At 26.3% G+C, this 16,956-nt stretch overlaps 1 protein-coding gene across 1 annotated transcript in view; it reads right to left on the reverse strand.

The window, feature by feature from the left end:
* The window catches only part of LOC111623918 (CCR4-NOT transcription complex subunit 11-like), a 43,036-nt gene that overhangs the window by 12,180 nt on the left and 13,900 nt on the right, over window positions 1-16,956 (reverse strand). The window contains exons 3-10 of the mRNA XM_023366652.1: window positions 13,644-13,749; window positions 8,807-8,941; window positions 6,765-6,887; window positions 6,640-6,693; window positions 3,408-3,526; window positions 3,065-3,326; window positions 1,263-1,472; window positions 646-725 (exon numbers count right to left, since the gene is read on the reverse strand). Coding sequence (XP_023222420.1) covers window positions 646-725; window positions 1,263-1,472; window positions 3,065-3,326; window positions 3,408-3,526; window positions 6,640-6,693; window positions 6,765-6,887; window positions 8,807-8,941; window positions 13,644-13,749 — 1,089 coding nt within the window. The remainder of the gene's footprint in view (window positions 1-645; window positions 726-1,262; window positions 1,473-3,064; window positions 3,327-3,407; window positions 3,527-6,639; window positions 6,694-6,764; window positions 6,888-8,806; window positions 8,942-13,643; window positions 13,750-16,956) is intronic.

The following is a 16,956-nucleotide window of genomic DNA, read 5'->3' on the forward strand; positions in this document are numbered from 1 at the left end:
TAAAATGATAAAAGTTTTTATGCAGCTTTATATTAGCAGCATTTATTTATATAAATTAATTTGTTTCTTTTTAAGAATACTGTATACAGCAGCATTTAATTTTTTTTACTTTAATTTTCTGATGCAAATCAGAAATTTGTTGTAAAATATTATAAAGCATGCCTGTTTCATAACTCTCCTGAAGGCCTGAATGTTCAAAAATATTTGTTTCATATAGTATAATATAGCAAACTTTAGATATAAGAAACTTTCATTCATAATAGTTCCTGTTTTAGTTAAAAAATAAAATCACAGCACACACAAAATATTGTTTAAATTTATAAATAGAATATTTCTGTAAATCATATTTCACTCAAAGAAAAATTATGCTTTTAAATATATTGAAGTACTTAGAGAGTATATACAAACTAAAAGAAAAAATTTTCAATTGAAAAATGTTTAAAAAATTTTTATTTTAATTCATTACACAATTTCTGAATATCAAGTATAACTTTTATGAGTTCTATAATAGTGTTTTGCTTCATTGAGAATTTAGACTATAATTAAAATAACTGCAATTTTTCAATTAAGCAGAATTTTATTTGTTACTTTGAATATTACTTTTACATTTATTTGAGAATTATAAATATCAAAAAATTGCCTTACTCAGTAATCTGACTTGATTGCATCAATTTTAACAGAACTTCAATTGCAATTAATGGATTATTTTCCACTAAATCAGGAAGCTGAAAATTTTTAGAATTTTATTAGTATGGGATTAATTTATTAATTGTAATCTTTTAATTATATTTTAAAAACTAACAATAATACTTTAAAAAATTCTTATTTGTTTTTTCATTTGTAAAGTAAGAAAAATATTTGCAATCACTACATGAAACAGCATTTTATACAAAAGCACTTATAAAATGCATACTATGGGTTTTCAATAAAAATGTAAATAAAAAATGTTAAATACAGATTTTTGATTTGAACAACTTTTATCATATCTAATTGTAGCCCAACAATTCTGCTTGTTTTTGAGTTCCTAAAACTTCAAACTAAATCAATGATTAAAGATAAATTTATATAATACTAGTTATAAATGAAAAACTTTAAATAATTGTATTATATTACTAAAATTATATTTTACTATTATTCTAGAATATTTTTCTTATGTCTATAATAATAACTGATTTCAATTTGACATTATTATATGTGCCTGTTTTTGAGAGCAGAAATGATAATATTCAATACAATAAAAATTTATAATGTATATATTTAACCTTTGTTGGAGTCAATCCAATATGATATACTAATTTAGAATCTTGCTCTAATTCTGATAATAACTGTTGTTGTTGTTGAATGGTTAAAGGTCCTTTAAATGCTTTAGCCATTAATTTTTTAGCTTCCACTCCTGCTGTATTGCTAACGCACATAGACATATCCCATGCCACTTTATGTTCACCTGGTTCTGTAGGATTCATCCAGGCTAACTAAAATAAAATGAAAAATTATAAAATTTTAATAATACAGATTAAATATTCTATAGATTCATAAGATATTGTAGATTCATAAATATTGTAATTGCATAATTTTAATGCAATTACATTAAACAGAACGATAAAATCTCTAATCCAAATACAGATATCCTTCATACAACATGGTACTTCTACAACATGATTTGAAAATTAGGAATATTCCCATACAACATGACTTCTGGTTTAACTCTAACATTGTACAGAGGATTTCCAAAACCAAGTTTCACAGTTTTTAAATGTAAACTTCATTATTCAATAATTTTTTAAAATTCAACTATGCATTCATGTTGTCTCAAATTTGCCCATGGATTTTCGAATATTGAAATTTTCAAATTATTTTGTGCTTTTCTCTCAGGTTTACTTTCATGAAAACTGATAGGACAAGAAAGTACAGAATTGCACTAACTTTTCTATCAACTAAGTGTTGTTGTCATTGCTTTCGAACTTTAGCCCTTAAGATTGTCACTGTTTCTTTTTATAGATGAATCAACCATAATTTATATTAAAAATTACGATGTGATGCAGGAATCTTATTAAGTTCAAAGTGTGTCACTAATCCTAAAAGGTTGGAAAACACTGATCTAGATGATATTGTGAAAAATAAAATGTTTTATTCAGCATTTCAGAAATAGCTCTTTTTAAAATGTAAACAATGTCAAATTTAAATTACAAATTTTAATTGCTTTAATTGCTTATTAGCTCATTTTTTGTTTACATTTGATATTTCAATAAAATATTATAGAAGTCTTTTATATACTTATAAAATGATATTTGAAATTTATTAACAAAATTTTTCAGAACATTAATGTCTGTCTTTATGTTGTCATTTAAGAACAGATTCAAATTTGAAATGTTTTAATGTTTTGTAAATAGCTTGCTCATTATTTTTTTAAAGTTAATTTTGTATAATGACAAAACTATTATATATATCATTTTATTATTACAATGATTCAAATTGAAGAATAATAAACATTTGTTTGCAGAAATACTGAGGATTAATAAGGTGATAAAGAGCTATAGTTAATATCCAAGTTAAATTAATTAACTATGTGAGCAGAAGAAATAATATTTCTAAACATTAAAATTATATAGGTTTAAAATTATTACAAAATATTTTTTTTTAAGAGTGTTAAACACATGATCTTGTTAATAATCAATCACGTGGCTTCTTTTCCATCTTTATTTAATTGATATGGCTTTTCTACATGTGAGGCACCAAAAGCCTGAAATGTGTAGAAATACCGTATCAATTAACTAAAGATGGAAAAGAAGCCATGTGATTGATTATTAATATAATCTTGTGTTTAACACTCTTAAAAAATTTTAGTACATGATTTCAAAACAACAAATATTACAAAATATATAAATTTTAATTTTGTTACTCCCTTATAAAAAACACAAACTCATTTTAAGAAAATGGTTTCAGAAAACTGTCACTAGTAATACAGAAAATTAAATTATGACAACTTAAGATTGAAATAATGCAAATAATCATAATAATAATAATAATAATAATAATAATAATAATAATAAAAAACTGAGCTTACCTCATCTTCACAAGTATAAAGAGGAGGAGCAAGACGAATAAATTCAGGTCTAAAGTATTGCTCAACTGGCGATTGTTGACCTATCAACAAAGCTTCCATAATTTTGGAAGTATCAGTAGAATCATAAGTAAATTTATTTTTATTATTATTGTTATTACTACTATTATTATTTTCATGGCTATGTAATGCATCAACTATGTCCAATAAATCTGATTTATTTGAACATTTTTGTTCAATTACATAAGAGAGAGGAGTATATTTCCTAAAATAGAAAGAAATTATATATAATTATTTTATTTTTACTTAAACATTTCAATAATATAAAATGCAATTCAAATTTTACCCTGGATTATTTATATCAACAGGATCAGGTATCACAATTGGTATAGCTGATTTACTAGTCTGAGGCATTTCAGAATGTTGTTCAGCTAATGACACTTGCAAGCCACTAATATCATAATTCTAAAATTAAAAAATAAATAAATATAAATCATTATTATTTACTTAAAACTTTAAAATATTTATACAAAATGGGTAAATGAAAAGTACAAAATACATACGTAAAATCAATTTTTGTGAAATATATTTTAGAAAGTCTAATTTCTATTATTATATAATTATTTTAAACTAAATAATTGAATATACATAATAGACATAAAATAAAATATTTATCTTACACTGATTAAAAAAAAATTATGTTCTGTTAAACTAAGTGATTTGCAAACTAACAGTACATATAACAGTTTATATAACATCTCATGGATGAGAGATGGGAGTATTGTCCTCATCCAAACTCCTGTAAGGATTCAATCAAATTCAAACTTAATCCTTCAGAAACAGTAGGATGGCTTAGTAAATGATACAGTAATAGCATAAACAAGTAATCATAAAGTCAAACTCACTACAAACTTAAGTAATTAAGCAAAGTTTTGTTGGAATTTTAACATTTTCAACCTTGTTCAAAGATCATCAAGCTACAATGTATTGAATTTTAAAACTTTTAAATGGCTTTTTGTAAAAGAAATGACAAAAATTTGAAAAATATTGGATAATACAGGATACTAAGCTTTACTTAGTAGTAAAGCAAGTAGAATATTTTAAAGTGTACTAAGGTTATGAAATAAAGATAAAAATGAAAAGGATAATAAAGTTAACAATTATGCAGCCTGATAATGATCTTTGAACAAGGTTAAGAATATTGGTAATTAAACAAAGTTTTACTAGAATTTTATAGTTTGTTGTGAGTTTGAGGATAGCTTAGTACATAACTATCTGTCTTATAATGTGATTAATTTTTTTCATATTTCAGTTATGCTAAGCAGCTTTATAACATGAAAAAAAATATTCTGAACCAACGTATAATATTATTTTTCAATTTTAATTTAAAGTGTTTTCAATATGTAAACAATATTTTATCACTAACTTTTTAATGATCAAAATCACTTTTCATCTTTTTTCTGAAAATAATAAAATGGTCCTCTACTTTCATACCTAACTGGTTCCTAAAATGTGTATGAAAGTTGAAATGCAGAAAAGTAGGCAATATAAGAAAAACACCAAAAAGGGTTTTCAAAATATTTATTTTTTTATTGGTTAGTATCTGGTGTTTTCTTTTTAAATTTGCCAAGAGATGATTGAATTGTACTCTTCTTTTTCTTTTCTTGATAAAGAATTCTGTAACATGCTTTGTCTTTTTCTATTGCCCTTCATACATGAGATATATGCTCTTGATCATATTGAGATTATAAAACCTTGATTTCTTTTTGTCAGTATCAATACTGCTATTTTTCGATTTCACTCATGTTTATGACTTAATAACGGCAAATTTTTACACCAAAACAAAAATGTGCATAAAGTGATAGCAGACATCCTAACATAAACTGACAAAATACAACTTATCAACACAAGCACTAACTCAAGATGTCCCTGCTCAAGACTAAACATGTGATGCCGAAAATGGATGTCATTAATGTCAGAGAGGAATTAGTGACTAATAGTTCATGAGAAGGGGTGAATCATTACATGAAAGTATGTGCATTTTGTCATATATATATATTGATAAAAACCGAAAGTACAAAATAGCAAATTGTACGAAAGTAGAGGACCACCTTATGCTTTTTGGCAATTATCTTAAAAAATTTTTATTGGTTTAATTTTTTTCAAATGATAAATATTTTGTAAAGTTATTATTATTAATTATAAATATTCATTTTTACAAAATAAATTTGATTTTTTTAAAAATAAATTGTTGCAAGTACCTGAAAACTTATATTATTTCAAATAATTATCTTTACAGAAACAAATTTCTTATCTTCAACAATTACAAAATTTGAACATATGTATCTGTAAAAGTAAATTACTTACAGTATTTTCTGTTGAAAATTTCTTAAACAAAACTTTAAAGAATGAAAATAAAATTATTAGGCTTTGAAAAGTAAATAATCCTCACAGTTTCAGATTACTAAATCCATCTAAAACAGTTACAATTTTATATCACATTTATGTTCTTAGCAAGATCCAAAGATGTGAAAATATTTTAGAAGTTTAATAACTTCTAAAATATTATATTTTTTCCCCCTGATAACAATTTAGATATATTATGTAATTTAATTATGATAAAATATTTCAAATCTTATTTTGTATTTTTGAATGCTTGACATGAGAGCAGTAAGTGAAATTTATGATTGTCAATTTTCATACAAAATTATATTATTAATTCTCTTTTTAAAACTCAAAAAATAATCTCAAACAAACTATCAAAATATGCAAAAAATACTTCATTTAACATGAGATAATTTAAAAATTGAATTACCATGTGAACTAATAATGAAACAAGTTTTTTTTATTAAAAACTATCTGCATACCAATTTCAACTAATATTTGCTTTACTACTAATTTTATTTACATCAGAGTAAATAAAATTAGTAGTAAAGCAAATATAGATTATAAATGATAAATATATAAATATAGATTATAATATATTAAGAATTTATGTATAAATCATAAATTCAAATTAATTTATAGTCATGATTAATTGATATCAAGTAAGGCAATTTTGACCTTAATTTAATTCCTTGTAAAGCATAAACCATTAATGAAATCATACCAATACATTTATATAGGAACTTATTTTCATAACTGTTCTGTTCTCTTTGATTATTCAGAAATACATGATGCTCAATACAATTATAATAATAAAGCAGAACATTTATTCAAAATTAGAATCACTGCATAATTTTTCTATTCTGGTATTTGATTTCACATATTTTTGAAGCTAGATTGATTGCTAACCTGAAAATGTTAAAGTAAATATAAACAGTATTGATGTGTCAAGTAAACTACTTAATCTATTAACATTAGAGATTTATGAACTAAAATTTTCAATTAATTACATCTATAATAAGAATAAAATAATTAAAATTAAAATAAAATAAGAATTGAATAAAAAAATCACACAAGAAAAACATTATACATGTATATCATGGAAAAAATAAAATTATAATAGTTTATTTTTAAAATTTACAAATAAAATAAATATTTAATTAATTTTGTTTAATATAAAAAAAAATTATTACTTGCAACATAGCTGCATCCATGTTCACAATATGTTTTGGAGTTTTTTTGAATAACTAGAAAATATTTTAATATATAATCAAAACAGTAAAATAATAATAATAATAATATTTTGTATTTCATTTACCTCTTTTGGTGGCATAGAAATTAACTGGGAAATAAAATATTTTTCAGCTTTATTGAGTTTAGGAAGAGCACCAATAAATTCTAACTTCTTATTTATTCCCTTCATAGTTTCTTCAGGAGGGTTCTAAAAAAATATAAATTCAACATCACTAAAATACATTGCATAAATAATAAAATTAATTATGAAATAAATTTAAATACGTCAAAGAAAATCTGATCCCTAAAAATATTTTTCATATAAAATTTACATATACAGAAAATGACACACAATTAATTAATTTCATCATACTTGAAATTTAATAGCAATATTAAAGTTTAATACAATTATGGCTGAACTATGGCTGAAGAATGAAGCAATGAATTCACACTTTTGTAAAAAATCCTATAATTTTTCAAAGAACAGTCATGTTTATTGCTATTAACCATATTTTACAAGGTCATCTTATTTCATAATATGTAAGAATCCAAGTGCCAGTTACCTAGTGCCATTGAAGCTATAACTTCACTCTGAAAATATTTGCAGCTGGCACTGATTATTGATCTGATACTGTTATTAATATTACCTATCTATAGTTCATAAGTGTGTTGTAAGAAATTCTGGCAAGATTAAAACTTACTGGATCTACTGAGTACTTTCTCACTTATCTGTGTATTTTAAATGCTTCCATTATCTGAAAATGGGCTAGTTTAAGTTAGCAGTCCTGCACCATACACAAGTAAATCTAGCTATCTGTATATTCCAAAATTTCTAAGCAAGTGAATGATACATGATCCATTCACTTTCCAATTTCATATTTTAAGTCAAATTGTGATGAAAAGTTACTTAAAATGTTAGTGGACTATGTAGAAATAACTCTGTAGTCATTCATTTTATCCAGTACCACCTTTCCCAGTACCTAAAAAAATTTCATCAAATTCAAAATTACACGAAATGTAGTTAAAATACTCTGAATCTGAAGCAATAATAAATATATACACACTGCTGTACTATATATGTATTATTAAAATGGAAATTTTAATTTTTTAAAAATAAAAAGAAAATTACAGAATTACAGAAAANATTATGAAATAAATTTAAATACGTCAAAGAAAATCTGATCCCTAAAAATATTTTTCATATAAAATTTACATATACAGAAAATGACACACAATTAATTAATTTCATCATACTTGAAATTTAATAGCAATATTAAAGTTTAATACAATTATGGCTGAACTATGGCTGAAGAATGAAGCAATGAATTCACACTTTTGTAAAAAATCCTATAATTTTTCAAAGAACAGTCATGTTTATTGCTATTAACCATATTTTACAAGGTCATCTTATTTCATAATATGTAAGAATCCAAGTGCCAGTTACCTAGTGCCATTGAAGCTATAACTTCACTCTGAAAATATTTGTAGCTGGCACTGATTATTGATCTGATACTGTTATTAATATTACCTATCTATAGTTCATAAGTGTGTTGTAAGAAATTCTGGCAAGATTAAAACTTACTGGATCTACTGAGTACTTTCTCACTTATCTGTGTATTTTAAATGCTTCCATTATCTGAAAATGGGCTAGTTTAAGTTAGCAGTCCTGCACCATACACAAGTAAATCTAGCTATCTGTATATTCCAAAATTTCTAAGCAAGTGAATGATACATGATCCATTCACTTTCCAATTTCATATTTTAAGTCAAATTGTGATGAAAAGTTACTTAAAATGTTAGTGGACTATGTAGAAATAACTCTGTAGTCATTCATTTTATCCAGTACCACCTTTCCCAGTACCTAAAAAAATTTCATCAAATTCAAAATTACACGAAATGTAGTTAGAATACTCTGAATCTGAAGCAATAATAAATATATACACACTGCTGTACTATATATGTATTATTAAAATGGAAATTTTAATTTTTTAAAAATAAAAAGAAAATTACAGAATTACAGAAAAAGCAATTCAAATTAGATAGAAACATCTGCATCTGAGAAACAAAAATATATATTGTAAAAATAATATTAAGTTTTATGAACATGAACAGACTGAAACAACTTACCAATAAATGTACAAAAACTGAGGCAAAAGGATTTGCAGTAATTGGTTCTGTACGATACATTTCATACAAAAGAAATATGGCTGTAAGACGTTGATAAGGACTTGGCAATAAATCTGCTTGCTGTAATAACATTACCTAAATAAATAAATTTATCATTACAAACACAAATTTATATAGATGCTTATATAAAAATACTGTGTAAAGTAATTAAAAAATAAAAACAATTTTATCAAATAATTAATAGAAATATCATGATTATAATAATTAACAATTATGAATTTTCTTATTATAAAAATTGCTGATTATTAAATACAGTGGATGATCAGTTAACGAACAAATCAGATAACGAACACTTTCACAAAAGATTTTTATGATCAGACAATGAACACATGTTTGAATAACAAACACTTCACTAAACAAACACAAGAAGAAGCAATGTAAAATAACGAATACCAATTGGTCTTTTGTCTTCAGGCAACAATTCAAAACTTTTCAGAGCACGGGAGATGTTGACATCAACATTCTACCCAGTAAATATTGATCGAATAGTATTCCCCTGAACTTTGAAACTCTCCCTTGTAATTCCAGCCTTTTATATTTCTGATAGAAATAATTCTTTTACATTTTCTTCTGAAAAAGCGGATTTATGCCGATATCTGCTATTAAAGATCTTTTGAAGTGGGAGGATGTCAGAACAACGGTCTTAAAATGGCATTCAAACCAGGTTGAGGTTAATAGGCCTAGGGATCTCTACAATTACATTGCTATTATTTACTTCTGAAAAATCATGAAGAAGAGAGAAAAGTAATCAACATTAGACAGATTCTTTAACCCCCCCAAACAGAAATAACATGACTTATAAAAATGCAAGACCATATATATATGTATTTTTATTATCACATATGAATAAACATAGTAAGAAAGTACCGTATTTTGACGAGTATAAGTCGCTGCCGAGTATAAGACGCACCCCTATTTTGAGACAGAAAAGTTAGAAAAAACTTTTTTAATGGGAGATTGCATTGTATTCGTTTTTTTATTCAAGAATGTGACGGATGCATTTTATTCATTTTTTTTTTTTATTAAAAAGATGCATTTTATTTGTTTTTTATTCAAGAATATGACGGATGGGTGAATCAACATCTTTATTAAACTGAAATAATCATCATTTCTTAATGTAAACTCAGAGGTCATGCAATGACAGTCGACAGAACATGGCGGCGATGACTCGTGTGTCGCTATTCTGATAATCTAGGTACTCTAGCCATTCGGTTGAGGGACCATGTGCTTAACGGATCACTGCACAGGTTGGTCCCTAGAGTGGACCACTACTGTAAATAATTTCACTGTAAAAATGGTTACCTGTCGAGTATAAGACGCACCATGATTTTGAGCCCCAAAAAGTAGTAAAAAAGTGCGACTTATAGTCGTCAAAATACGGTATATATTTTTTATTTTTTGGGGGTCTCCAGAACGAATTAATCAAATTCCAAAGAAACCTATTAATAATTTAGTAAATTGATAATCGGTTAATGAACAAAGTCTTGGAAGGGATTATGTTCATTAACCGATCACCCACTGTACATAGTATAAATTAATTTTATGATTTATTAAATACATAAATAGTCTATAGTTTCTTAAAATGGTAATTTCATTCTTCAATGCTTTTCTGTTAATGTAATCATTGAATCATTTCACACAAACTCAACAAAAATTTCATAAAAAATGGCAACTCTTAATATCAGTAATTTCAAAGAAATTTTCTGAAGTGAAATATTTTGTATTTAAAGTAGGAATATAAAATTCACCTCAAAGGTAAGTAGACTTTTAATAAACAATATTCAATGTTCTGAGATCATTTGAAGAAAATGCTAATTACTGAACAACATACAACATTTAACGAACTTTATCTAAAACTACTAATGATAAAAATAAAAATTTTTATATATTATAATCTGTGGGAAACAGGCTATCTAGTCATTATATTAAAACAATTCTCAGATATAAAGTTGTATCTTTAACTTTCAAAATAATTTAAGATCTCTAATTTATTTTTAAATTCAGTTTGTTCTAGTTATCCAAAGAATAAATGGCAACTTTCAGATTAGTACTAGATACTTTCATTTATATTATTATTATATTCCTGCAGTTTTATACTTATCATTATGTACATTTTTAAAAATGAAAAATTTTAAATAGAAAAACAGATTATTTCATTGTTGCTTTTGCTAATAATATTTTTGTTTTTATTAATAACCAGCAGATGAGCTTGGCATTGCCCGGTCAGAAAACAACAATGAAGATTAAGATTATTAGATTATTTCATACTTCCAATCCTTCTATTCTAGTAGCCTGGGACGCCCCCTAATGGTCATTCTAGCAGCAGCGGTGTTATTCCATTGTATAAATAATAAATTCCTATTACAAATAAAAATAATATTCTGAATTTCTCATGGAGTACCCTACTAAAACGCAGCAAAAAACGCAAAATAACTACATGAAATAATAATATACTGAATTTATTGTTAATTGAAATAATAGCTAGGGGCGCCCCTAGTGGCTATTTTGGGCATACAGTGATAGAAAGAATCGAGTTTTTCAGCTTTATATAGTAGATATTTTGAACATGATGATCTTCTAACATTAGCTGGAATTAGTTTCCCAAATTGATAATCACCTAAAATACTGTATACACAACACTACACCTCATATGATGTTGATTATATATTTCTAGCAATTTTGTCAACCAAACTAATCATTAAAAAAATATCTAAAAATAGAACTATAAATCTATGTAGATAATTTTCTAAATGTTAAATTCTGTATATCAGGAAAATTAAAACATCATTGCTGAAAATTAGGATGCAGAAAAGGTGATTTTACTGAAAGATAATACAAAAAAACTTAATTAGGATAATATTCCTCACTGTTAGCTATGATCCAAGACCAGTGTTCAACCAGCATTTGAATGCCCAGCTTGAAGAAAGATGACTGCTTGGAAGTCATTCACCTTCTGTTTTAATAGCTGTCCAGACAGCATATGCACATAAAAATTATTTTGTAAGCACTGAAAAAATTAAAAGTCTGATGGAGCAAGATCTAATGAATATGGTGGGTGATTGACAAGTTCCGAGGCCAAGTGATGTAGGTAGCAGATTGTCTTCTTACTAATATGTGGTTTAGCATTATCTTGAAATAAAATTCCCTTTCAGTCCAATGATAAGTAAGTTTTGACAATCCTTGCAGCCAGGTTATCGAGCATATCATAGTAAGTGTAACTGTCAATTGTTTTGCTCAATAGCATGTAGTGGTGATAAATGATACCTTGGCAATACCAGAACATACACAGTAAATCTATTTCTTGTTGTGATAAGAAGTGGATTTACTGTGACAGTTTAAAAGCAATCAAAGAAACAGCAGTTTTGGTACTGATTCAGAGGTGATGTACACTTGAAAATTCATCATGCTTTGTTCTGTTCAGTGAGGATATATGGCACCCACTTTCCACCTGTGTACTTGATGCCTAGCTACTTCAGTCCCATGCAAATTGTTGATTGAGTAAAGCCCAGTTCAGAAGCTTTTTCTGTGTGATCTAGACATGCTCAATGGCCTGCTGCCTCATCAGATCATCCTCCTGTGGTCATCCAGTGTGTAGCTATAGTCTCTAGACCTGAATTGAGTGAACCAATTTCTGACAGTATGCTCAGATGGTCCACTATCACCATAAACTTTTGTCATATTTTCAACAATCTGCTTTACAGAGTATCTGAATTGAAACTCAGACTGTATCTTTTTTCATTGATTTTAACTAACATTTTTGCAAACTTTTTGTAGTTTACAGACTCAGAATAGTTTTGTTACACCTCTTTCAGAAGGTTATGTTTTGAAATACCAGTTGAAAAAACAGTTTAAGAAATTTTTACCCTAATGCCACTACAAACATTTTTGCAAATTTTTTTTTGTTTTGTCTTTTTGCTACAATGACTTTCCAATTGACCTGATAATATAAAGAAGAACTATTTCTTTAATTATGAAATTTCTTTAATATATACTGTGATATCTTTTAACTAGATATTTATACAAAACAATAATATAGGTTCCATGTTTTAAGCATACAACACACTTCATTTTAAAGCATCAAGAAAAACTATTGACTCTACACCAAGATTTAAATTTTGAACCTTCTAGTAGAAATACATTCATGCATTCATTATACAGCTTATAGATTACATTTGTTTATACATTAGATTCTTCCTAATTTGACCAATTCTTTCACATTTGGGTACCATATTACTGAGTGTGTATAGGCCTAAAGGCAATGAATGATCTGTTGCCTTCAGTACTAATTCTTTTTGAAGGCAGGTAGTGCAAGTAATATGGTGTGCTGATGTGCAACACTGTACAAAGAAATGAAGCCAAAAAAACAGGAAAATACAATGTGAGACATGACTAAAGGCTATTATACACGTTACGGAAATCCTTTGAGGATTAACCGTGATTTTTTTTCTATCTATCCACCTTTAAATAAAAATAATTCTTTATACGTTGGGAAATATTTTAATAAGTTTTGTAAATTACTATGTTCGATCCAGCCAGTTATATCTGATTTTTTTCGTCTGTTAAGTACATCCTTTGAGGATTTCCATAACGTGTATAACAGCCTTAACATTTTCATGAAAATGGAAGTGAATAGGCCATAACACTGGAGATGATGGATAACTGAGAGACCAGATTAGCAAGAGAATACTGTAATTTGAGCATATCTGAGTACTTATATTGTTAAACTATATAGTGAATTAATTTTATATCAACCAATGTAAATGTTTAAAATACTTACAATGGCACATCCTACATGAAAATAATCAGATTTTCCAAAATGATGATGAAGAGTAGAAGCCAAAGTTTCAAAACTTTGGTGCTCAGTAGCTTCTTCTTGCAAAACGCTACATTTAAAAAGCATTTTTAAAAATTAAAAATTATATAATCTAAACTATTAATAAGAAAATTTTATCACAAAAAAAAATCTATTAAAAAGATTTTATTTTTAAATATGTAATACTAGGTAAAAATAAAAGATTTTAGATCATATCTTTTTCTTTCTACTATTGAATCTTTATACTCTATGGGAACAGGCCCATCTTTAGGTGTGGGCCTACTGGGCCTGGGCCCAGGGGCCTCCTAACATTCGAGACCTCAAAAATATGCAAAATTGAATAGACCAATAAGTAATAAAATTATTATAAACAGTAAACCATCAAAAGATATGTTTGATAAATTTTATTAAACATAAATATAATACGTTTAGCAGAGAAAGCTAACTGAAAAAATTTATAAACATTAACCTGCTGTTACAAATTCCTTAAGGGGCCTCCAAGCTTTTCTTGGCCCAGGGCCTTGCACGTACCAAAGACGAGCCTGTGTGAACACTAAGAGATTGTTTCATACTCATTATGGTTCAACTAGCCAACAATTGAGCAGTTAGGTTGGCCCTAACATATTTAGATTAACCCAACTGTAAAATATTTCTGAGTTGACTCTGATTCAAACTTGGGTCAAAAATGGGTTTGTTTCTATAATGTTTATTACAAGGTCTATAATACAGTGGTACCTCATACTTTTAACAATTCACTAATTTTAAATGTTCCAGAGTTTGAATGCTAAATTTGAGAGAAATTTGATCTGAATTTAAAAATGGTTCTATATTCAAACTGCAGACAGTGAAAAAAATGTGCTTACAGCATAGATGTGATCTGTTGTGTGGCCAGTTGTCTCTTGGTCTCACTCTGAAAACATCTCTTGTATTATGATCATATGTTTGGTTATATATATATATATATATAACTCTTACCTATTAATCACGACATCCAAGAAGTGTGTGGAAGCAATGAAGCCTAAGAGGAAGGTTGTAGTATCAACAATTGAGATTAAAAAGGAACTTATTGCAAAGCATGAAAGCTTAAGTGTGGTGAATCTAGTAGCCATATTTAAGATGATAAAGTCAATAATGTATGTCCAGTAAATACAATTTTCATTTTATTATACAGTATTTATTTGTTTTATGTTTTAATTTATTATTCAGAGCATTTATTTAAGTTCTTGTTACCTTAAATTATATGTATTTGCTGTTCAAGTTTATCAAAATGGCATTGTTTAGGATCTGGAAACAGATTAATTCACTTTCCATTATTTCTAATGAGGAAATTAATTTGGAATTCAGAGAAATTCAGAGTTTTAATGGCTTCTAGATATAAATTAAATTCAAAATATGAGACAACACTGTAATTCCAAACATGTAGAAGCCAAAACAAAGAAAAACAATATTTGATTAAAATTATTGTTCAAATTAATCTCAATGACTATTTAGATCATTGTTATAGACAAGTATGTACACTATAATCTATAAAATTTTCATTAACAAATAAAAAAATTAATAAAGATATATATGTTTAATTCAAGTGCATTAATTCTGACTTTGTGTATTAAATTATTAAACATCAAATCTAAAAAAATATTTGCTAAATTATTTGAAATGATAATTATTTTAAACATTGATAGCACTTAATAGTACTGATGCTTCAAATTGTCAAAAAAAACAATGGATAATATTTTAACTACACTTGTTCAAATTTAAGTTGTCTGAAATAATTCACGTATACACAAACTTATTATTAATACTTATTATAATTACTATATACACAATTCTCTCCAAACCCTTTTGGCTGGGTACTCTGAAATAGCAAAATGATTCTTACAAATTCAATTTCTGTAATCATCTAAGAAAAAAATAATATAGAAACAAAAATCAGAAATACTTTCTCTATAGCACATAAAAGATCAGAAAATCAAGTTAGAAAATAAAACTTCTGTTAGTGTAATTAGGAAGGCAATAACCAATAGAAAACAAAGATGGTTGTGAAGTTTATAGATCAATATGACAGGACACAGATACAGAATATGTCCAATTGCATGACCAAGTTATGAGGGAAATTAAAGCAGCACAAGTGAGAAAATAAGTGAACATTTTATTTTAATTCAAGCTGACATCATATTTCACCCATTAAATAGTGCCAAAAAGAGTTTTAAACGAAAAATAAAATCCATTTTTATTTCAAAACTCTTTTTGGCACTAATTAATGAGTGAAATATCATGTCAGCTTGAATTAAAATGAAATATTCACTTGTTCCCTACAAGGAAAATTTGCAGATTAATAAACTCTGTTTAAAAACTTTTATGGCTTATCCTCATTAAATAAACAGCTAAACAAGTTTTTCATCATTTTATAAACATTATTTTCCTATATTTTTCATATTTTTTCAAAAATTTAACAAAAAATATTCATGCCAAAATATGTTTTAAAGCATCTTAAAAATACAGTCATGTTTTCAAAAAATAAATAAATAAAATAATGAAAAATCAATCAAAAACTCTAAAAAACTCCTTTGCTTTTTGCAAAAGAGTTTTTTAGAGTTTTTGATTTCTTAAATAATTTTTTAAGAAAAAAATTGTACAATCATTGTTTCATGAATATATTTTGCATTTTTGGACATCAAAAAGTTCATTAATTATCAATCCAGTGCTAAAAATAGATAATTCATAATATCAGTGATGACTTTTATGATGAATGATCAGTGATGAATTTTATTTCTGTTAATCAATGTATTGTATATGCCATTCTATGATGATGACACATGCTTAAAATAAAATGTTCTTTTAATTTAAAAATTTACATTAATTTAAGTGTAGTGCTGCATGGCAAATTATACAAATAATTATATATTTGCACTATATAATTATTTGTATGATTTAATTTGAATTTTCTAAACTATATAGTAATAATTACTAATTGGTTCATAAATTATTGTTTTATTTTCTGCATTAGTGTGCAATAATTTTCAAGGAAATTTTATGCATGATCTGGGAAAATTTTTGGTCTTGGATAGACATGACAAGTGTTAATCTCTTACAAGGAAACATCAATTGCTGCTGTGTTATAAAGCAACATTCATCAATATTAAACTTTCAAAAAAAAAAAAAAAAGCAAAAAAAGTTTGAAATCAAATCATTATACATAGAAATAACAACATGATATACAGGATGTTTCAAAAAGCTATCCAACCTAACCTGCAGCCGAACATAAAATTGTAAACTT

This window comes from Centruroides sculpturatus, unplaced genomic scaffold (genome assembly GCF_000671375.1).
Source record: "Centruroides sculpturatus isolate CEXI.00-Female unplaced genomic scaffold, Cexi_2.0 scaffold49, whole genome shotgun sequence".
Lineage (NCBI taxonomy): Eukaryota > Metazoa > Arthropoda > Arachnida > Scorpiones > Buthidae > Centruroides > Centruroides sculpturatus.